The sequence below is a fragment of the Lytechinus variegatus genome, chromosome 4 (genome assembly GCF_018143015.1).
Source record: "Lytechinus variegatus isolate NC3 chromosome 4, Lvar_3.0, whole genome shotgun sequence".
Taxonomy (NCBI): domain Eukaryota; kingdom Metazoa; phylum Echinodermata; class Echinoidea; order Temnopleuroida; family Toxopneustidae; genus Lytechinus; species Lytechinus variegatus.
This window is the reverse complement of record NC_054743.1, coordinates 11,104,866-11,129,595: the sequence shown is the minus strand read 5'-3', so window position 1 is coordinate 11,129,595 and position 24,730 is coordinate 11,104,866. Positions and strand designations below refer to the sequence as shown.

At 37.0% G+C, this 24,730-nt stretch overlaps 2 protein-coding genes across 5 annotated transcripts in view; one reads left to right on the top strand and one right to left on the bottom strand.

Moving 5' to 3' along the window:
• LOC121413378 (lysine-specific histone demethylase 1A-like) lies at positions 1–22,600 on the top strand. Its single transcript, XM_041606171.1, has 14 exons — positions 1–362; positions 3,375–3,513; positions 5,687–5,820; positions 6,821–6,899; positions 7,170–7,279; positions 7,875–8,141; positions 8,523–8,668; positions 9,134–9,224; positions 9,658–9,792; positions 12,985–13,058; positions 13,723–13,967; positions 18,409–18,596; positions 19,129–19,371; positions 20,143–22,600. Exons 1-14 carry the CDS (start codon positions 6–8, stop codon positions 20,446–20,448), a joined length of 2,514 nt encoding a protein of 837 aa, XP_041462105.1. The 5' UTR covers positions 1–5; the 3' UTR covers positions 20,449–22,600.
• Positions 21,236–24,730, bottom strand: part of LOC121413377 (DNA polymerase theta-like) — a 45,277-nt gene continuing 41,782 nt past the window's right edge. For all 4 annotated transcript variants that reach the window (XM_041606166.1, XM_041606169.1, XM_041606167.1 and 1 more), the window contains one exon: positions 21,236–24,027. In XM_041606166.1, coding sequence (XP_041462100.1) covers positions 23,780–24,027 — 248 coding nt within the window. In that variant the 3' untranslated portion in view covers positions 21,236–23,779. The remainder of the gene's footprint in view (positions 24,028–24,730) is intronic.

Below are 24,730 nucleotides of genomic sequence, written 5' to 3'. Positions count from 1 at the left end.
AAAGAATGGAGAAGAAAGACAAGGAATCCGGTGGCAGCACGAACAACAGTGGCGACGAAGGCGCTAAAAAGAGGGAGAGAAATAGCCCTCCGCAGTCAGCACAACAAGGCCAGGGGACTGCGACTGCAAGCCTACCCGCCTCGGCCAGCGGGGCAGAACCGAAGACAACCATGGCATCCCACGCCAGCGGTCATGGGAGTGGGAAGTCATCCAGTTCTCAAGCTTCGGGCTCTGGAAAGCATCGTCCAACACCAGTTTACAGCATCATGCCAGTTTCAAGCTATGGATCAAGTCACAAAGGCCATGCTTCCAATGGAAGTGATGAACCTCTCCGAAGAACAAGCAGGAGGAAAAGACCACGGGTAAATTAAAAACAGAAAATTCTTAAAAACAAAAATAATGAATTGGAGGCTGGGGAGGGTGAAAGATTAGGATGACCAAGTACATGTACCTAATGTCTCTTTGTATCGATCTACAAAGCTTGGATATGTTTCTGTACTGTAGTGTACATGAGTGTACTGAGAAAATGACACTGATAATTAAGTCAGATATTTTTTGCAAGAAAATAGGCAAATTGAATAATTAAAAAAAAATGCTAAAAATATTCCGGGGGGGGGGGGGAGGGGCACTCACATTTATTGGTGGCACAGGGACGTGCTGCTTTGATGACCCCCTTTTTCAGACATAATTTTTAGTTCTCTAGATGATCTGGATGACAAAAGTTCCGTTCAGAAGCCGCTCTGCTGGCAAGACCCCCGTTAAGAAACATCTCTGTTCCACCATTGCTCTGCCAAAATTGTCCACTGTGAGATCCGCATGCGAGAGCTGCACACATGGCATCACAACTCCTTCCCTCTCTGATAAGATCTCTATGCACCGCTAGTGCCCATATATACATGCACAGTGCTAGTGTGCTTTGTACCGAATGTACCGCGATCATGTTCCGTAGACCCTGTTTTTCACACTGCCAAGTACATGTATATATTTAGTTCCCATGACCCCATATTTTACCCTTGTGGTCAGTTCCTTAGACCCCCATTTCAGGGTTTAATGAGGCACACCCCCATCAAAAAATAATTTGAGTGCCCCCCTCACCCCCAGGAATATTGTGCTCTCAGTGACATTGAATTTGATATTAACACACATTTTGTATTTTTTTATGAGTGAGACTGCACTTTAAGGCCTTTAGTTTTCAAAATATTAGGGCTGTGTGCAGGTGTGCTTTATGCAGATCTGAAATTTTTTGAACTGCCATCCTGAGAAGCATAAAGCTTTTACTTTTGGACCTGTGAACAAAGTGACAAATTGCCCTCCCATTTAATGAAAGGTAACATTTTCTATTATCTAGAGCATGTTGATTCCTTGAAGGATTTGGGCATTGATATAGATGACTTTTAATTGATGCTCACATAGATCTATAGAAAATTGTTTCAAAAGCTAACAGACTAGCAGGTTTGTACTTTTTTCTTGATGAAGATATGTGTAAGAGACTTTTCAAGGTTTGTGTTGGGCCTCATCTCGAGTATGGATGGTCACGCTGTGGGAAATCCATACAAAGTAAACATATTGGTGCCCTTGAGAATGTTCCGCTACCTCTGCTCTTACTATGAGAGATTGAAGGAGCTTAATTTGCCTATTCTTGTTTATAGAGAAGCTAGGGTGACATGGTAGAGAGCTTTTAAGATTCTCCACAAAAGCCAAGCTGTCCATGGGTCTCCAGCAAAGAATAAATAAACAGCAGTGAATGGACAGGCGATGAATTCAAGAAATGCTGAGAAAATTTATAAATAGCATAGCTTTAACAGTTTACATTCTATCAAGTTTAACCCTAAAAAGACTGGGGGGGGGGCCTTTTAGGCCCCCCCCTGTACATAAATCGCGATAACTTTTTTGCGCATGAAGCGTTCGCGCCGCCATTTCATGACTTTTTTCTCTTGAGTTTTGCGCAAATTTTGATACCAAATTTGTATACCCCCATGCCGCGGTTGCGGAGTTACGTAACATTGTCGTATCACATGTCACGTAAGAAATTGAAATTTGTATTCGTTTGTGTGTAAAGTGTATGGTATTTGAATGAATGTTATACACATTGTTTTCTAACTACATTTTTATTTGTTTCTTTCTATATCATGTCACTTGTGAATTCAAGTAGCAGTTCTAGGATATGAAAATAATGAAAAACATTGCATAAAAAAATAAAGAAATACATAAGAAATGCAAAATAAAGAAATACATAAGAAATTAAAATCAAAGAAAAACATAAGAAAAGTAGTGCAAAATACCAGAATCGCTTGCACAACTATATTTAGTAATTACTAATTTGCATAAGCATATCTAATAATTCAAGCATGAAACAACACAATTCCATGATAAACAACCTCTTCTTACAGCTGAAAACCTTGAAACAGGAATTTATGGACCGCAATAAGTACCAAAATATGAAAAATTCAATTTTTTGATAAAAATTTGCATATTCACATAATTAATTATGAATATAATTTGCATAAATTATGTGATATCTCTTATGCTTTGTTTTCACCAGCTAGTGTACATGTAACACATCACTTGTTTATCTTCTAAGATTGCTTTGGCTCATTGCAAGAGAGTGTAATGCAATAAAACATGCCAAATGTTGCATTTCTCTACATAACGCATGCAGAGTACTTATTTGCATATTTAGTAATTACTAATTTGCATAAGCATATATCTAATAATTCAAGCACGAAATAACACAATTCCATGATAAACAACCTCTTCTTACAGCTGAAAACCTTGAAACGGGAATTTATGGACCACAATAGGTACCAAAGTATGAAAAATTCAATTTTTTGATAAAAATTTGCATAGATTCGCATAATTAATTATGCATATATTAAAAAATACAATGAATATCAGTAATTTGACTATGTTTTTCTTTTAGAGGACATGACAAAGGATGTGTGTGCCAAATTTGGTTGCGATCGGACGACCAACGGCCGAGATCTTAGGGGGGGGCCCAAAAGGCCCCCCCCCAGTTTTTCTAGCCTCCAAAATAGCCCAGTCTTTTTAGGGTTAATTGAGCAACTATAGGACCCAAATTTGCACAGGAGGAATGTAGATGACTTTAGTCTACACATTCACTAAATATATGCGATCAGACCAGTGGCGTAACTAGGATTGTCCACACGGGGGGCAAAACCGCCCGCCAAAAAAATTTGACAAGGAAAAAAAAAGCCTTCAAGCCCCCTGCCCCCCCCCCCCCCCCCCCCCCCCCCCGCCGTAGGTACGCTAGTGGATCAGACAATGAGTTTTGACACAATTCTTTGGAATAAAATTCTCAACCATATTTTTATTTAAAAAAAATAATTACTGGTATTCCTCCAATATCTTTTCAGGTTGAGTATCGGGAAATGGATGAAAAATTGGCGAATCTTTCTGAGGATGAATACTTCTCAGAAGAAGAGAGACAATCCAAGAGAACGGCCAAAAACCCAGAAGAAGAGGAACCGGAAGAAGAGCTGTCTGAACCAAAAGGTATATCAATCTCAAACAATAACGTTTGGGAATCTGACATTTGTGGGAACTGTGTGACACTGCATTAAGTTAATAGTATGGAGCAGTGATATACAAATGGGTGGGGGCTTTGGGTTGGCGGCAGTTGCCCCCAAGAGTTCCATGACTGAGAAATAAAGTATAAAAAGAAAATAGAAGTAAAAGGGTAAATTATCAAATTATTTTCTGGATATCATGTTAAAATCGGTCCCAAAATTTTCAGTTTAAAACAGTAATTTTCTTTTTTATTTGTTAACTTTTTTTTTCATTGCCTGGTCCTTGATAAAAATCCAATTCATTTTTGTGCTAACTATGTGATGTTTTCTTTGTACTTATCATCTTGCCTGAAAATGGAATGAATTTATTCTTTCTAGAACATCCTGTAACCATCTGTGTAATACTCTGATAAAACCAAGTGGGTGTTTCATGAAGCTGTTTGTAAATTACAAATAACTTCATGCATGACTGGTGAACCTTTTCTTTGCTACAGGATAATCCCTATGCAACTGACTAACCACCCAAGAACATGTTCCATTCATGTGTATAGTCATGCGTAACTTTACAAACATCATTATGAAACACTCTATGCTTGTCAGGACTGGAATCATAATAGTAAACCTAATATTATAAGGTAAATTCCAGTTGTGGTAACGACTTCAAAATGAGTTCGTACAGAATCCAATGAAATGACCACCAAACTGTCTGTTTGTATAAATAAAAGATATGTGCCAAAGGATTCTGGAAGAAATTGTGTAATTGCTGAGAAATTAGCAAATAAGCACAGGATTCGGGTCAAGCGTCGGGCTGACATTAAAAGCAATAATAATACTCTGTCCCATGTGTGCTTATCTGTGTTACAGTCAGACCGCAGGTCCCTATGATAATGAGCAAAAAGGCCAGATTCATCCAAATCATCTCGTGGCTGAATCCTCCTCCTTGCAAAATCTCGTGATTCGTGAGATTTTCTTTCTCTAAGAATTTACCTGTTTTAACCTCAAGTTAAATGAAATATTATTGCACCATCAGATAGAGTAAAAGTTACTCTTTCATATTGGTCATTTATTTTGTATACAATATTTTGTTAAATAAGTAAATTTCTGGCCTGAAAGTGTGCCTCAGAACTGAATTTTCTTCCTCTGTTTTCTTTTGCAAATTGTGCAAAACTTTTTATTTTGAGCCTCAATGATATCTATACCACCATAAAGCTGAACTTCTGTACTTTCTCACAATGCCACTCTTGATATGCGGCACCTTTTAATCGGGTCAAGATCACACTTTTCCCACCAAGGTACAAGATGAGATTTCTGAAATTTTGTACTTGCATGAAATCCAGAGTCCTGATTGGCTGGATAAGATTCACAGAACAACAGGCGCGGGGTATTTGAGGAGATAACCACATGGGAAGTGTGACCTTCCCACGAACCCAGGCACTGGAACAGTTGGAATTTGCCACTGGGTGGTCTCTTTGACCAATCAGAGTGCAGTATTCTTGTTTTCAAACTGCTTTATGTACTTGGCAAATGAAAAGTGTGATCTTGACCCGATTAAACCAATTCTTATTTTGAAACCTATATCATTTTAAACCATACATATTCAGCTTTATCATGATATAAAAATCATTTGGGCTCAAACATAAATAAAGTGTGAAAATAGCAGCTTTTGTCAGGTGAAAATATTTATTTTGTAGCATATTTTAGATCAAAATTTTAACCTATATTACAAAATCTTTGAATAAATCCAAACACATGACCTGAAAGAATGATTCTTCTTCTTTACGATGGTACCAAATTCATGAAATTCGATGCACAATTAGAGCAGCAATGACCGAATGAAAAGAGGTGTTTTGGTCCGCATCAAGCTCATTAAATATGCAAAACAACTCAAGTCATGAATATCACTTGGATGAAAGAAGCCACTTTCTTGGGACCTGCAGTCTGGCTGGTTGGTGATTTTCAGTGTGAAAATTTTTCAGCATAGATTTCAAGATTTCACAAAGTTTAGTTTATGTAATTGTACCAGATCTAGATCCTCGATGATATAGTGACAATTAAGCTTGGTTTCACACACTTTCTCGTGAAATCAGTGTTTACTGCAACTACTTTCATTTATCTTTAAGGAAATGTGAAGAATTTTTTTTTTTACTGCCAATGGTCAGGTCTTGAGGGTGCTGCTTTCTCTGCCCGTCTACCCCATGATAAGATGACATCCCAAGAGGCTGCCTGCTTTCCTGATATCATACACAGTCCCATGCAAACCCAGAAACTATTCTTATACATCAGGAACAGGATTGTAAGTCAACAAGGGTTACAAAGAAACCATTGTCACTGTAACGTTCTATACCAGTCGCACAGAAATGTTGTTGGCGCTAACAGAGCACTAACAGAAGGCCAAGTCACACTTTTCAGATTGTGATGTCAAACGTTTATCCAAGATGTAAACAATGCATTGATGTAACATCAAGCAACATTACCGGTTGTAACAGATCTCTGTTATTGCTTGTTAGCTTATTGCTTGTAAGTCAACAAGGGTTACAAAGAAACCGTACTCCAATACATATTATGGCTAAAATGTCATTTTTCCCAAAAGTTTTATTTCAAATTATATTTTTCTTTCATGAGGACATAAAACAATATACTACCTGGGTTATATTTAGATTTCTGCCCCAGGGGAATGGGTACTTAGGAGAAAACCACAAATCCCTGATAATAAAGTACATGGCCTGTGGGAAAGTTGTCCTTGCCTCTTGTCATAATTTACTTAGCCAGTTGCAAATTTGAAATCCACATACTATTAATGATCTCAATTTTAAAGCAGCTATAACCTTCTTATTGCTTGTCCGATTTCTTTCAAACTTTCACCATTCTGTTTAATTTATTTTTTCTCCTTAAAAACACAAAATTTTATGGCCAAGGTTGGATTCCCCTTTAAGCAACATTACTGGTTGTAACAGATCTCTGTTATTGCTTTGTTAGCACTAACAATGTTTCTGTGCGGCTGGTACTGGTCTGTCAAAGAGTTGGGTTCACCACTCCAAAGGTTTATCAGATCAGAAAGCTCAGGCGCTACTGGAAGAAATGTTTCCAAATTAATGCATATGTACAGTGTACTTGACTTGCTGTGTACAATTTGAAATAAATGTGTATTTAACTTTCATTTATTATTAGACATGATAACTGATGTAATGGTCATGTATGGCTTTTATACCAGTGTACTCTTGTCAGCACTTGTTCTATTCAGCTTTTTTACAGGATAAAGTTTTTCTCTTGTTTTTGTTCTTCGATATACACAGCTTCAACTTTGGCTTGAGAACCCTAAAGTACAGCTGACCTGTGAAATTGCCCTTCCTCAAATTGAAGCACCATACAATAGTAAGTTTTCAAGCTTTTGGGTATTTTATCTTTTGAAATGAATGTGAATTGACGTATATTTTAGTCCTGTGTTGTGCATACACTTTGTGTAAATTAAGAATACCCCTTTCCTAGAGAGAAAAAAAAACTTGATCGTGGCAAAATACCGTAGCTGCTTTATTTATTATCTAGTAATTGTGAAATAAGAAATGCTCTTTGTGTCAGTTTCATTTCATTATTGTCAACACTGGATTTTTTATTTTAAACTGATGTTTTATTTGTTTATTTCAGGTGATGTTCAGCTGATTGTACGTGTTCATGCCTATCTAGAAAGACATGGCTATATCAACTTTGGTGTTTATAAGAGACTCCAACCGCCACCACAAAAATCTTCATACAAGGTAAACCCCTTAATAAAATCAGAGCAACAATTGTAAGATATCATGGTTACATAGTCTGATCTTGATCCTGTAATGAATTGTTGTTTGTTTGCTCATCACCACAAAATCTTCGTGAGATAAATTCCTTGATGAAATTATAGCATTGATATGGGATAGAATGCTTTCAAACTCTACTCTTGATCCTACATGTACATGTAATTGGCAGTTTGCTTATTCATTCCTCCTTGGTTGGGATGATTTACCCTTAATTCCTGGTATAGAAAAGGAAATGCTTTGACTTGTACAGCGATTATTTGACTCTTGAATGGTCAACTTAAGCAGAGTTTCCTTTAATGACTCGTATTAAATGTCTTCCCTATTTGCACATTTACGACTTCCAGCAAATTATGTTGCAATTAAGAAAGATTTCTTTGATTTTTCTGTTGATTCTACCCATCGACACTATGGCGAGTTGATATTTCAACTCAATATATTGCATTATTATATTGAGCATTAATGTTGCTAGCTTTACCAAGCAATTACTAGTATCTTGATCTTAACCATCAAAATCATCTTTCACCAAACTTAATTCAATTTGACCCTCCTTGTATTCCAGGTCATCATTATTGGATCAGGTATAGCTGGGTTGACTGCTGGCAGGCAGCTCCAGACATTCGGTATCGACGTCATCCTTCTTGAAGCTCGAGATCGGGTCGGTGGGCGTGTAACGACATACCGCAAGAACAACTATGTGGCTGACCTTGGTGCCATGGTGGTCACTGGTCTGGGTGGAAACCCAATGACCATTATCAGCAAACAGGTCAACATGGAGCTAGCTAAGGTCAAGCAGAAGTGTCCACTCTTTGAGAGTGGTGGCCAGACGGTGAGTGTGACTATGGAATGGCTTGTGGTCAATCTTTTGAGGTTTATAATTTATCTGCTTCATCATTAAAATGATTGCACAAGTTCATCAACAATACTTGTCTGTTCAGTCCATTCTTTGTTTTAACCAATGTGCATTTGTTTTAACCGATGTGCATTTAACTCAATGAAATATAGTAATGCTATTACCTTATTTCCAGATCTGTCAGAATTATGGACTTGAATTTTTCCTGTCAGATAGATTTTTCCAATTCCATAAGATTCAATGTGCCAATGTTCAAAGTTACTTGCACCATATCCCACAAGGGGATTTGTTTTGCTGCATTCCTCATCTCTGTAAACACAAATTTTCATTGTTTTTCTTTATTTTTGCCCACTGCAGCAAATCCCCAAGGATAAGGATGAGATGGTTGAGAGAGAATTCAATCGATTACTTGAAGCGACATCGTACCTCTCTCATCAACTAGACTTCAATTACCTCTTAGGCAAGCCCGTCTCATTAGGCGAGGCTCTGGAACTAGTCATCAAGTAAGATTAATCTTTGAGATGTTACCAACTCCATTAGAACCAGAAATAGACCTTATGCATATGATGCCATAATCTCGTAGCGCCCTCCCTCAGAGGATATAGGAATACACATAAACAAGAGTAATCAGAGATGCGCCAGCTGCAGATCTCCAATGCACGCAAGACATTGGCACTGACCTGATCAATGCATAAAGTCTATAAACTTTAGGATGTTAACACCACAAGAAAGAATACATCACAAACCTTTTTATTGATTTGTTGATTTATTTTTTGTTGGGGTTAGAGGGAGAGAAATGATTGATAAATTTGAATATTACCTAGAAACAGTTATTACTCATGGAAAACTATTGAGGGCTTGTATCTGTTCTATTTTGGATATAAACTTTTATTGTTTACATAGTAGCGGTATGATTTCAAATCACACCCTTGTACAAGACTTGCAAATGAACCTTGTTTGATCTTTAGATTACAGGAGAAGCAGGTGAAAGAGAAGAAAGGAGATTATCTGAGAAACATCATCAGTCTCCAAGATGAACTCAAGCAAGTACAGTCCAAGGTATGTATCATAATGAATATAGGTACCAATTCATTTTGTTTACATTTCATTGGCTATTATGCAATTTATACTGGACTGTCTAGTTCCAGGATAGAAATGAATGGAAAACAGGGTGCTACAGTTGGGCAAGTATATTTTTAAATAGTTGGAATATATTTGCCCCAAAATCTATTTCACTTGCCCAACTCTAACTTTTACTTGCCCCGGGCAATCGGGCAAGTGCTTATGTAGCACCCTGGAAAAAGATCACCCGTAGGAGAGCGAAGGGACACATCGTCCTATGCACATAAATCAGTAAGTAAGTCAGTCTAGGTGTTAACTCCTAGATGCGGTTTTGCTTAAAGGGAATATTGTTTTTTGTTGATGTGCAAAATCAGATTGTCAGATGACATATGTTGATGACACATTCTCCTTATCCCCCCTCCTTCCCCAGATATTGTCCTTACAAGATAAGATCAAGGAATTGAACAGACAGCACAAGAAAGCCACAGAGAGCAAACAGACCAGGGATATCACTGCTGAGTTTGTGGTTCGTAGTAAACTCAGAGATCTCAATGCAGCATGCAAGGTTTGTCAAGTTATGCCCAACTTTATTTCACAGTCAAACCAGTCAAACCGACTCCAGACCACTGATCTCTCCCCTAACTGGATATGCGGGGAGGGTCCTTTGTTTGAAGCCAGCGAGTTCTATTGTCCGCCATACCAGTTCCCCAAAAAGAACGCGATCGCTCCATTAGCATATGCATTGTGAGCGATACGCTAGCTGTCTGCACACTGAAGCGCTTGCTTTTTAAACAAAACTTCATATATTTAAGGTGCCAGAATTCGCAATTTTCTTGAAACCATGGTACTTTCCCAGTACATTTCGGAAACATAATTTTGAAGGGATTGGTGTTTTTCTCACCTAAGGAAGAATGGATGAAATCTTTGACTTGTCTAGGGGTATTTTGGAGGTTTGCCAAATAACCTCTTAGGATCGATAGGGCGACGATTTTCTAGGTTATGCAGGCTTATAACACTGGGCTTGAAACCCCCTTTAATTTAAGTCCACCCCCAAAAAAAGTGTAACACCGAAAATCTCATCGCTTAAGTAAAACTTTAAAAATATAACTTTCATATTTTACTTCTGATTTTGATTAATTTTGAGCATTATTGTGTGGTTTTTCTCTCTATTCAAATAATCGTTTCCGTGAGGTGGACTCGCCCTTTAAAGGACAAGTCCACCCCAACAAAAACTTGATTTGAATAAAAAGAGAAAAATTCAACAAGCATAACACTGAAAATTTCATCAAAATCGGATGTAATATGAAAGTTATGGCATTTTAAAGTTTCGCTTCATTTCACTTAACAGTTATATGCACATCTCGGTTGGTATTCCATTATTCTAACATTTTGTGCTTCAGGCAAGGAGGTCCTATAATCGTCAAATTCGTAAAATTGTATAGTTCAAACTATAAAAAACAAAAGAAATAGTGAGTGAGTGATATCATCGACTCTCTCAATTTGAATGTAACTGGCTTGTTCATATCACAATTTTTTTTAAATAAGCGAAACTTTGAAATGTCATAACTTTCTTATTTTACATCCGATTTTAATGAAATTTTCAGCATTGTGCTTGTCTGATTTTTCTCTATTGATTCAAATCAATATTTTTCTGAGTTGGACTTGACCTTCTCTCTCTCTCTCCTTCTATCACGTCGATCGACCCTCTTCAATTATCCTCTACCCAGGGAGTTTGTTCATATAGGCAGCGGAAGCGGGGGGGGGGGGGGGGGGGGGTCCTGTCCCCCTATATTTTAGGTAGGGGATAGACCCCCAAAATTTATGTTGACAACTTTTTTTTGTTCTTTTTGCTTGTCAATTTTTTTCCTGCATCCCCCCTAAATTCAGGTGGACCCCCCTAAAATCATTGTGGTCCGCCCTAAAATTCTGGTTGATATCCTTTTTTCGATGCTTGTCAGATTATTTCTTTTGTTTTGCATCCCCCCTAAATTTTGGGTTGATCACCTTTTTTTTTGCTTGTCAGGTTATTTTTCTTGCGTCACCCCCTAAATTTCTGGTTGATAACCCCCCCTTTTTTTGCTCCACCGAGACATATTTTTCTTTGAAGACATTCGGCATCTCAAAATAAGTTCTGTGAAATTTCTGAAGTCTGTAAATCCGTCTCTGTAGCTTGTCTTTTTTTACATACTTTTGTTTAAAAAATGAGTTCTTGGAAAAAATTATTCGATCTATTGTTGACAGAGAAATATCACAAATTCACATGCCACAAGTTACATAACCCCCTAAAGTCCTAGTCCTACCGTACATGTACCTCTAGCTTGTAAATTTTATTGTCCTTTCACAAATAAAAGATAAAATAATTTTCAGAATACCTTGTAGATCCAGTCCTTGTCCAAAAAATCAGTCTATTTCGGTCAGGATCTATGCTTCGCAAATTTTTTTTTAACTCCTCCGACTGAAACGGCAGATTTTCAGTTTTAACTTAAATCAAATTTCAGAATACAGGCTACACGGTCAGTATTTTCGTGTCTCGTGATATTCTTCTGTCCAAACATGACTGATAAACTCATAAAACTTGGTGACATTTGTGAATATTAATAAACTGAATATTTATTAGAATCATGGTGTAAATTCATCACGCTTCCAGATAAATCACAACAATCGATTACCCCCCCCCCCCTGGAGTTTTAAAGTTTTGGAAACTTGCTCTGGTAATTTAGAATTACCACACATGTATTTGAGCACATGGGACTACATTAAGTCTACAACTATGCAGTTCACCAGCTTGTCTTATCTGTGAAAAGTAATCCCCTTTTCTCTGTTTCCACGGTCGTCACGATAAGTGCAATTATACATGGCACAGGACGACATCTTAAACTTTGTATTAGGTATAAATTCACATTGAAAAGTGCTGTTATAAGAGTTGATCTGGTAAGTATAATTAAGATTGATACTATTGTCGTGAACCAGACTCTACTTCGATTTTGGCTCTTTTGGGGGAACTCGGCGTGCGGAGGTACCAACTTCCGGTGCTTTAACACGGAATAGGCCAATCAGCATTATTGTTCCCATCCAGATAAGGGAGAGATCAGTGCTCCAGACCGACCCAATGGGTGATGTCAAGTCCGGTGTTGGCCTTGGTGTTGAAATTTGGATTGCTTCCCCTTGCTCCAAAGCTTATCCAGAGTTTGTAAAACTGATCCAGATCACATTATTGACATCTCAACAACTAGTGAGCGACTTCTCGGGACCATCTTCATTTTATGTTTGGTGTTACAATTGTGTAAAAATTGACCCAACACCAAAAGGTCAGCACTGAACTTGAAATCACCCAACGACCTGCCATTGGTTGGTTTGTAGTCTGTTTCATTGTTGTGGTGGTATATGGAAGTCTATTGGTTTCTTCAATCATTTTCAATCACATAAGGTTTTTAGATTTTGAATATTCAGATGTTGATGGTATGCATTCTGACTGTTAACCATAAATAAACTAAAGTTAAAGGTTGTGGGTAGTAAATTTAGCAATTTAGCACTGCAGGAAAAGACCTATTATAATACAAATATAATATCTTGATGATGGAGGTATTTCATAAAATTATAAAAGCTGAAAATATATCTCGTAAACTGCTATTGTAATTCAAAATTATAATAAAAAATACATGTACATGTATATGACAAGTGAAGTGAATTCATTGTCATCAAAGGGTGACTAGAAAAAGGCAACTCCGATATAACATTTGAATTTCTTTGGTTTCAGGAGTATGACAATGAGAAAGAGAAACAGAAGGAACTTGAAGAGAAGATCCAAGACTTGGAAAACAATCCACCAAGGTAAAAAAACAACTTTAATTGTTCTCATGTTTGAAAGCAATGGCTAGACAAGTGTCATGTTGCATTGCTCGTATTAAACAATGAGGAATAATTGTCAAATCATGATTCCACCATCTTTCCTCCTGCAGTCCAAAACCTATAATGAACCCAAATAAACATGCTACACACTGCATCCATGCTCAGAGGCCAGCAACTCTCCTTTCTGAATATAGAAGCAGATTATAAAAGATTGTCTTCCTTATGTTTATGTGATAGATACAAACGTGTTTGCTTATTCAAGCATAAGTGTTACTGGCAAGCAATTACACGATTGATGCAATGTTAATCTCTTTGTGCCTGAGAACCCATACAAGTTTTTGAAGCTGCAGGCCCAAGATGGTTGGGACAATGAATTATTATGTCCCTTTTTTTAAAATGAGAATTACCCTGGAAATGCCAAATAATTTACCAATTGTTAATGTGATCTCTTATTCGCTGTCGTGAGATAGTTGAAATACATTTGAGAATCTTATCCTTACGGTATTACATACATGTACATGCTTACTCTTCAGTGGTATTTCAACTATCATTTGCATTTCATTTTTTCTTTTTTTTCCTTAAATCAAACAAATAAAAACAAATCTTATGAAATAGAATAAATCTCTTTTCCTCTCCCTCTCACCAGCGATGTTTACCTCTCATCTCGGGACCGTCAAATCCTTGACTGGCACTTTGCTAATCTAGAGTTTGCCAATGCCACGCCCCTCTCCACCCTATCCCTCAAACACTGGGATCAGGACGATGACTTTGAGTTCTCAGGAAGTCATCTGACCGTCCGTAATGGCTATTCCTGCGTCCCTGTGGCTTTGTCCGAGGGATTGGACATCAAGCTCAATACCGTGGTCAGACAGATCAATTACACATCAACAGGTCTGTATTAATTGGAGGTTTAAAGGTAGGGTGACATTGTAAAACCTGCGAGCAAGATTAGATAGAAAGTGTGCTGGTCTTGAATGCATGGACCAATTAGGGTGATTGTCCACAGGTTTCGTGATAATGCACTACTCTGAAACATTTGATAAATGCTGTTCAGTATCTTAGAATAGGTGAATGAATGAGTGAAGAAATAAATCAGTAATCTCGTTAATGTGAGATTAATAACAGTGGGTATTGAACAGACAAATCGTGATTAAGACAAGAGAGAAAGAGAGAGAGAAAAAAATCTCTCGAGAGTATATGTAAGCACCATAAAAAAAGAATTAATCTTTCATTAAATAGTCCCCTGTTTTACCAACAGATAAATTTTCCAATGATTGAAAGGAAGTTAGGAACCAAAAATTGCAACTTTTTTATACGTGTATCTTTGATTCTTCTAAATTGAGTTTTCAATATGAATTAATTACGAATAAGAAATAAACTTTTGATGAATATGAATGTCTTTTACCATTAGCATGATATGAAAATACATTTTGTTTTTTATAGTGCCTTTGCATTAAATATACAAAGAGACTGGGAAGAAAAAACACTAAAATTTGATTTACAATCAATATATACTAACATATGGAAAAGTAGGAAGAAGAAGGTAAGGGGATGCTAGACTTTTTCTTCTAAAAGGGTAAGCCAAATCTAAAGCAAATTAGGAATGGGTGCAAAATCTCAAAAATTCATCCATTCAATTACCGAAAGTCCGGAGCAGGCTAGTCCATAGCCAAATTTTGCATTGAACCATTGCACATGATCAATACACTAATATGCTTAGCCTCAAGGAATCAGACTTGACCAAGAGATGAGCTAAATATTGAATATGTATCACACAAAATATTGACCACACCCTGAAATTGAATGTCATTTGCAGACTAGCAAAAATAAGATCTTTGAAAACCACTCAGGTAATTAGTAAGAAAATCTAATTGTGACCATGTTATTTGAATGATCTTAGAGAGAAGAGAATATAGAGAAGCCATTTGAAGACAAGTTTCACCAAGATCATCAACATAGAATAAGAAAGTTATAAAAGTTAGAAAGGTCAAAATTTACTTCTTCGCCACTCCTCAAATCGCTTCAGAAAAGGAAGTTGAGTAGAGGTCTCAAAATATTTGCAAATTATTTTCAACTTTGTGTCCATTATTTCTAAAGATGCCCCTTGTCTTTATGTGAAGTGAGCATATGTTGTGTCAAATAAATGTTACCATGATATATCTTGAGCTATGGAGACCAGCTCACCTTGAGAGAAGGGGGGGGGGTGACTTTATGTACAAACATGGGGAGAGTGCTCTTGACTATTTTTAAGATGGCCATAGAAAGAAATTTGAAATCAAATTGACACTTTTCAAACTTTCGTAGATTGCTCATTTCATAATCAATTTCATTTGAACTTTAAAAAAAATTTCTTCTATCCTATATTTCTTCCCATTATTTAATTTTCCTTTGCTGATACAGAGAAGTTGTCTGGAGAACTGAACAACAAGCATCACTTGTTTTTCTGTGGCCTTAATATTTTCATAGAACGTGAATTGAATTTATTCAGCATGATTAAGGGGATTATCTTGTGAGGTTTCATTTCGTCCTAGAAATTTGTTGCATGAAAACACCACCCGAAATGTTGTCTTTGAAAGCTTAATTACACTGTACATGTCCATTTTAGGGCAGGCGTGGTCTCACTGATTGTCAAAACATACAAATAGAAGGGGCTATAGACTCCATAGCTTCTTCTGATACCATGTGTGTTTCAGGGTAGGAAATTCACAAAGGCGACCGGCGATTTCGCCCTCATAAGTTGCAATAGCTAATTTGATCATGTATTTAGAAGTCCTGTAATTATTTGATAGTAGTTGATACATGTAGGTTCTATAATTCCAAATATGGCCAAACCTCAGAAACTCAATTTCTTATTTTTACCTAGTCATTAACAAGACTAATAGCATTTCAGGGATATGATTTTCCAGAAATGGTATCACGGTTTTGTACACATTTTTTTATACAGGGTGTTTCTAAAAAAGGTACACCTGTAATTGAAGTTCAAAGTTCAGCTATATCTAGAATACATGAATTATTCTTGTAATTTCTATTTTACACAATTGAGTGATTCATCAACTTTAATTTGACACCTACCTTGCGTCACAATTGTCAAGGCTCACAGAGTTATGGCCCATCAAAGGCGAAAGGTGCAAAACCCACCTGTCCTAAGTTTTAGGTTTTAATGCACATGCACGAAACACACCTTGTTGTAGGGTTTTGGTTTCATCAGAGATTTTCCCTGCAAATTACAGTGAAATGTTACCCTTCTTATTAGCTTTTTGCGAGTAAATGTTAGGAAAAAACTAGTGTCTAGCTTCGATTTTGATTCAGCACATCCTTTGTGGCTTTCAGGCACATGTTTAGCATAAGATACATGTTTTTCGTCACAATCTGGCAATCAGGTACTGGGAAAATGTTTAAGGTGTTGGTGCAAAAGTTAGGGGTGAACGACGTGTTCAATAGAGATCGAAGATAGGCAGTTAATATGTAAATGCCAGTAACTCACAAAAAGTTAACAGAGGAGATAGCATTTCACTGAAATTTGGAAGGAAAACTGATGAAACAAAGATGTTACAACAAGGTGGGTTTCATTCGTCTGCATTAAAACCCAAAATATTGGAAAAAGTGGGTTTTGTACCTTTCCCCTTCGATGGACCGTACCTTTGTGGCCCTTGACAATTGTGACGCAAGGAAGGTATCAAATGAAAGTTGATTATTTACTCAATAATATGAAATAGCAATCACAAGAATAGATTATCTATTTTTTTAATATAGCCGACCTTTGAACTTTGGTTACCTTTTTTTTAGAAACACCCTGTATATGGCTGCATTATGAAATGACTTATGTAACAAATCTTTACAACCGGAACTTTGCTGAAGTCTTCTCCACCATGACCAAAGCTGCGAAACAAATTTGAGAATTTAGATCATTCCCTGGTGTTTTTTTATGCCCTAAATCATCAAGATGTTAGAATAACCAGGATAACTTTTTTTTAAAAGCATCACCAAAGATTGTGAATCTTTGTTGTGCATTTACATGTATGCCAATTATGAGATCTTTTTGTCCTAAAACTTTATGAGGCATAGTGAGATCACACACAGGGGAGGCAGGGATCAATTAGCCGTAGTTTGGATCGGGGGAGCGTTTCATGCAAGGAATTGTCAGACATTTTATCCGACAAGTCCCATTTTATCTGACAGTTACCATAGTAACAATGCTTCTTAGCCAATCAACAGTGTCTGACAACTTGTCGGACGAAAATGATGATAAAACGCTCCCCAGAAGTGACCCATTTTAGACATTTTCATGAATTTGTGAGTGGAATCATCAAATATCTGACAAGTTTCCTTAAAGATATTGTTTAACTTTGTGAGCAGCTGATTTAAAAAATTCTCAAACCAAGATGAAACATGTGTACAAGTGCATGTATTAGAACTAATAATCCCTGAAAATAACCATTATTGAGAATGAAAAGCGAAAACTACAAGGCAAACCCCGATTTTGTAAATAGACGTCTTATAGACACCTAAATAGTACACATAAGTGTATGGGATGAAATTAAGATGGTGTTTCCGGTCACTTTATATTTCAATTTTTGAAGCACTAAATAATTATTTTCGAACGCAATTTTTTTCTGGGCTTCATTTTTGTAACATATCACAGACACAGGTGACAAGTGTGACCTTCTAGCTCAGATTTTAAAAAGTCAAACCAATGTTAACCAATCACTTTAATTATGATTGGCTCAAAGCAGCGTTACTGTGATAACTGTTGGTTCAAACAGGACAAGTCATGAAACTCACCCCGTTTCCGGTTGATATCATTTGTTTGTTTTTCACTATGACTGACCCCGGTTCCGGTTGATATCATTTGTTTATTTTTCACTATGACTGACCCCGGTTCCGGTTGATATCATTTGTTTGTTTTTTACTATGACTGACCCCGGTTCCGGTTGATATCATTTGTTTGTTTTTCACTATGACTGACCCCGGTTCCGGTTGATATCATTTGTTTGTTTTTCACTATGACTGACCCCGGTTCCGGTTGATATCATTTGTTTGTTTTTCACTATGACTGACCCCGGTTCCGGTTGATATCATTTGTTTGTTTTTCACTATGACTGACCCCGGTTCCAGTTGATATCATTTGTTTGTTTTCACTTTGACAATGTTTTCCAATCTTTTTAAAGCAGCGTTACTGTGATAACTGTTGGATAAAACACATGTCACATGAAATATCTGACAATTCCTTTCATGAAACTCAACCTGGTTCTGGTTGATATCATTTGCTTGTTCACTTTTATAATGTTTTCCAATCTCGTGATAATTCCATGTTTCATTGAACATGTTTCAGGTGTTGAGGTCGTGACCCAGAGCATCAAAGGTCAGAGTGGTAGCACTACATTCAAGGCCGATGCTGCCCTCTGTACCCTTCCTCTAGGAGTCCTCAAGCAAGCTCCACCCGTAGTCCACTTCTCACCTCCTCTACCGGAGTGGAAGACAAGTGCAGTACAGAGAATGGGATACGGTAATCTTAATAAGGTAGGGGATACTGAACATCCTTGGAAAATCCCCCCCCCATGTCTCCCTGTTCAAAAATATTTTTTTAAGTTTGACATCATGTTAAAACACGACCCATATGTGAATGCTAGAGTATGTATGTCCTTGCTTAAACAAAAGCATTGTTTGGAACATATCAACTGAATTTCATTGATGGTTTCATGTTATGCCAAGTGTGTCCTCTCCTCTGCTAAGTAGTCTCTTTCTAAGAGATATTTTGTGCAATTGCATTGACAACAAGATCACATTCAATTTGCTGTAATATTACTAGGAAGTCTCTGTTTTGTCTGTTGCCTCCTTTGTTTTTTAAATTAGGGCAGATGTTGTTTTTTATTAGTTTTTAATTTGATCTCATTAAAAAAGAATATATGCGCCTATCAAAATTATCTTATAATATCACTAAAGTTTTATGTTATTATCTGTAAGTATATAAGGCCTTGTATTGCCTGATTTGGACCACTTGTTGAAGGAAAATATATTTCACTAACAAAGGTCAATGTTGCTTCTTTATCAGGTGGTGCTGTGTTTTGACAAGTGTTTCTGGGACCCAGTCATCAATCTCTTTGGTCACGTTGGAAGCACCACTGCCAGCCGTGGGGAGCTGTTCCTATTCTGGAATCTCTACAAAGCTCCTGTTCTTCTAGCCTTGGTGGCCGGCGAGGCTGCTCAGATTATGGAGAATGTCAGTGATGATGTGATTGTTGGTCGATGTCTCACTGTTCTCAGGGGTATCTTTGGAAACAATGCTGTACCACAGGTAAGATGGTGTCTCCTGAACAGGACATTCTTATAGCCCAGCTTATGATGATGATGCACAGCGTAGATTGTCATTTTGGATAAGGGGTTGTCTTTCCCCATATTGATTAAATAAAGCAAACAGCCGACTAATTCTTAATGATAATCCACTTTCAAAAGGCTCCTAATACACAGGAACAACATCTCAAAAGCACTTTTTAAACTATTAATACCCTGGTCATCTGATTTTGGCTTTCCCACACATAATATATGCACTTTCCTGACTCAATTGCTTTAAAAAGAAAATGGCAGAGTATCGAGGAGAAAGTAGTAAAGCTTGACCTGAAGACAGACATCCACATTCTAGATAACATTTTGTGCTCTGCATTTTTCACCCTCTACACTAGATTCGGCCAATAACCAGATACCAAAGATCTAGAGTCCATCTTTGAAAGCGCATGCATGTACCTCTTTAAAATATTTGAGCAGGCTTGCCATACACATTTTTAAGCAATTAGGAAGAGCCCTACTAATGAATGCATGCCTAATACATCAAGCAGAAGTTCAATCACAATATTTCAGATATTGCCTACTTAAGTCTCCTCCTGCAACTGATGTCGGGTTACTTTGGGCTCGTGTAAAAGAATTCATTTACCTGTTTGACAAAATACTGAACTAATGAACATGATTTGTCAGCAGTTTGATAAATGCAGCAACACCCACCATTGAGCAATTTATGATTAAAGTTATCTCTTTCAGTAACATAGAATTCTTTTTTGTTGTCCTTATCCAGCCCAAAGACGCTGTGGTAACCCGTTGGCGTGCAGACCCATGGTCCAGAGGATCCTACTCCTATGTAGCCGCAGGATCGTCAGGCAATGACTACGATCTGATGGCCACACCTGTCACTCCCAAACCCATCGTGCCTGGAGTGCCACCCCAGGCCAATAACCTCCCGAGGCTCTTCTTTGCAGGTGAACACACCATCAGGAACTACCCAGCCACTGTCCATGGTGCTCTCCTGAGTGGTCTTCGGGAGGCAGGACGCATTGCTGATCAGTTCCTAGGATCCCCTTATGCTCCACCGGCTAGGAGATAATTCAGACTTTGGAAAAACATTGGCAGCCCTGAATATTGAAAATGAGCAACACATCAGGATGTGCAGACATGTAATTGGTGTGTTGGTCCTATTCTATGCTGAATATCCTTGCAAGGTTTATAGTCTAATAGCTAGAAACTGATTGCTACAGATTTTTCCTGAGAATTTTCATGAACATCTTTTCTTCAACTTCTACCTGGAAGACATGAAGCTGGACTCTAAGCCAAGGGAAATGCCAATATTCATTATTGATTGAACATATTAAAATAGTTGTGCTAGGGGAAGTAAAATGACCTTCAGCTCGGTGTGAGCAAATCAACTGTGGCATATCCTGGAATAGCCAGTGTTACTGAACTGTATCCAAAGTATTTTTAGAATAGTCTCCTTTCAAGCATTGTAACCTTGCTGTTCATTTTCAAGAAGTAGACTTTATTTTGATTTTTTCCAGAGCACAAGCTTGAAATGGAATTGGATTTCATGATCTTTCTCTCAAGCTATGAATCAAGTCACACATTTGATTTATTTTATCTCAATTGCAAAGATATGAATTGCAATAATTATTACCTCAGTCAGAATTACTGTCAGCACAGAGCGCTTCTTCAATATTGCCTGTTGAACAAATGTAGTTCACTGGTCACATGCTACTAAGTTGCCCTACTGGCATCAGACTTATCAGAGGCCTCTTGGAGAGTGGTGTTTAAACACAATTATAGAATTCAGATGCAAGTCCGAATGCTTATATTTGATTGGTTGGAAATCAAATTGTGTATGACTTTTTAGTGTTACGTCTCTATCTGCAACAGTCTCCAAATTGAGTTTAGCAACATCTACCACTTCTTACTGCAACAGCCATTGTTCGATCATATTATTTAAAGACGTTGTATGACCAAGACATAGAAACAGCCCTCTTGTTGGTAGGCATGTGATTTGCTAGAGCAAAGCATTTAATTTGATATTTGTGCAAACCTTTGCTCAGGAACGTACCTCGGACATAGGCGGCAAAACAACATAGACCAACTGATTTAAAAATAAGATCAACATTACTTGCTTGCCTTTTCAAATAGTTATTGATAGGTGATCTATCAAATTCTAAGGATATGCCCCTATCAATTCTGTAAATGAAATTGTAAAGTGTATATATTTTTTTTGTAAGGCATGCCGAATGTCACTGTTTTACATTTGTTATTATTATATCAGGGTGATCATATTAGTGTGTTTGTCAGTGTAATTCTTCAATCTAAAGATGCAGTTTGAATCTCATTATTTTGGTACTATTGTTACGAGTATTTGTTGTAACAAACCCATTAACAAATATGTAGTCCTGGAATCAGACACATTTTTGCAAGAATCTTCAAGTGTGATCAGCGGGGATGAAGTCAAGCGTAGAAGTTCTCCTAAGTCACAAAGCTGCTTGAAAAAAAATTCTCCCATGAACTTGACTAGGCTGACTCAATCTCTTGGTCTTACTCCATTAAACTTGTTATACAGTGCGTATAGAAAAAGGTATTCCACGATTATCAGAGGTAAGCTGTCAAAATTTCTATTACCTGTTTTTTTGATGTGCACTGGAATGACAAGTTACAATAACATCTCAAAGCTAATGAAATTAGTCGATTTGATTGGCTGAATTTAAACTTCTGCATTTGTTATGACTTTATGAAAGGTGACCTTAATATCCAGAAAGGATGCACAGGTGCAGCGATATCAAACAGACTGGAAATGCAAGGGCCTCTTATTCAGCCAATTACATTCTCAAATGAGAACTACATGTAATAAAAAGCCTCATGTTGCATGTATTTTAGATCGTTCGAATGCAAGATATGTTTTTTTTGAATTTCCAATTTTCTGAAAAAATAATTGTGAAATTCAGCATGAAATTCAACTTTTTGAGAAACAAAATTTTGTATAAGGTTAAGATCAGGGCCATTCATAAATAGTTAAATCGATTGAAAATATTGGTTGTATCTCATGATGTCACTCAGTCCTTGCTTTTATGAAATTCTCAATCCACATGGTCACTGAGTGAATGTTACATTGAGGATGTACCATATCACTTGAATTAATGAAGCAAGCACACATTTGTCATTCATTCCAATATTTCATGTATTTATTGACTCTTGTTGTCGTTGAAAATAAATGTTAACAACAAAAGAATTTGGTTGCATACATTTGCAGTAGTATTCTCTTTATGACTTGTTAATTGAATGTATATGAGTAGCAGTGCAAATATTGAATTATTGAATACCGAATGATACATTGAAAATTTGAGACACGTGCAGAAATTTCAGAAAATCATTTTTGCCCGAGTACATGTAATTGATAACCAAAATGAACAAAAAAACATGAATCGTGAAAAATGGATAGAAATCAGTAAAAATATACAATTCATTTAAATGATACAACTTATATAGAAATATATTTACATAATTATATTAAAAAAATGAAAAATAGATGCAAAATGTATTCCATGCATAGTTCATTTCATAATATACTTTGGTATTCAGTGATGTACATACAAATTCAATTTGACAATACCAATTCACAATAGACTTGAAATTCTGTAGCGTTGCAATATAATAAATACAATATATATACTTATTTGATTTAATTGCTGGTCGTAGAGTGTGTGCACATTATATCCGTGCACACAGCGATCCTTGAAATGGAATTTCATTTATTTCAACAAAACTTTGCAACTGACTGTGACTGGATTTTAATAGATAAGATGCGTAGTTTCAAATTGTGCCTGACCTACAGTAGTAAGAAATGGTTATCCAAATATTGAATATTGAAATTTCTTTTAATTCATTCAAGTCATAAGTATGGCTAAATCGGATACCAGTCACAGGCCAGCTGTGATCAATGTGGCATCGACGCGCTTTTCATTCTTAAGCACATTCTCTTTGTAATTGTCTAAAACTTGACAGGTCATGGCACTCGGCATTCTCATGAATCAATTCATAATATACATGAAAGAAATTACCTTGTAAACATTTCATCAAACATCCTCTCACAATTTCTTTAAAACATCCACTCACAGATATTCACACAGTGTTGGGCTAAAGCCACCTTAAAGAATTTGTATGTCTGCTATGATAAAAAGATGTAGGGCAAAAAGACCCGGCTCTAACTTTTGGTAAGGTACCTAATTACAAGGAAGATGGCATTCTCCAGGGTGGTCAGAATCAGTTGTGTCATCAATCCACACCCACCCCCTCCTGAAAATTATAATACTTAATCACTTATCCCCTGCAGAAAGCAATCCAAATGGCTTAATTGCTCTCTTGAGCTTTTGCCATTAGCTGTGCCACTTTTTCATCACCCTCCCTCATCATAAGTCCATTTCTTCAAGTGTTCCCCATGTCGGTCCAACCTTCACTTTAACAGGTAATCTCACAGAGAGTTTAATGGCATTCTCCATTTCAGTCTTTATCAGCTGTGCTACTTGATCAACATCCTCCCTCCGGACTTCATAGATAAGTTCATCATGTAGCTGGAGAACAAGGAATGCTCCTGAGGGAGTGAATCCAGTGTTGGAGGTCTGAAGTCTTCTGCTCTTCCGACGGCTAGGTGCTATACCTGGAGATTCAAAGAAATAGTGTTCAATAATAAACTCTATGCAGATGAAAATACAATCTATAGGCAGGAATCTGTGAAAAGCATCTACAATCACTGGCTAATTTCAAGAAGCATCAAATTCAAGATGGTCACAGTAACTAGATCAAGACTTGAAACTGACATAATTTGCTTAAAATTCTTAACTGGTTCTGATTTAAAAAAAAAATAATTCTTTCTTTCCCTTCCGTCATTAAAACTGATAGTATCTTGAATTGGCATGTTCCCTTTCACTGAAAATTAACACTAAATATCAAAATATAATCTTTGTAGATTTGCATGGTGGAGTTTATAATGTGGAGAAGGTTTACGGTTCATGAAGAAGGGAAGGAAATATTGGCAGAAAGATTGAAATTGAAAGACGAGATAGGATGACAAGAGGATATTAGAAGTATTCTTTCTTGAAAGTGAGTGAAGTCCTGAAAAGGACTGTAAACCAGATGAGATGAGCTGAATATGGCTTGAGTAGCAATGGTTTGAGCAGTAGCATCGCTACTACTCATCTCATCTGGTTTACAGTCCTTTTCAGGACTTCACTCGCTTTCAAGAAATAATACTTCTAATTTTCTCTGTTCATTCTATCTCTTCTTTCCATTTCAATCTTTCTGCCTGTATTTCCTTCCTTTCTTCATATTACACATGGTGAACCGTAAACCTCCACGGTATC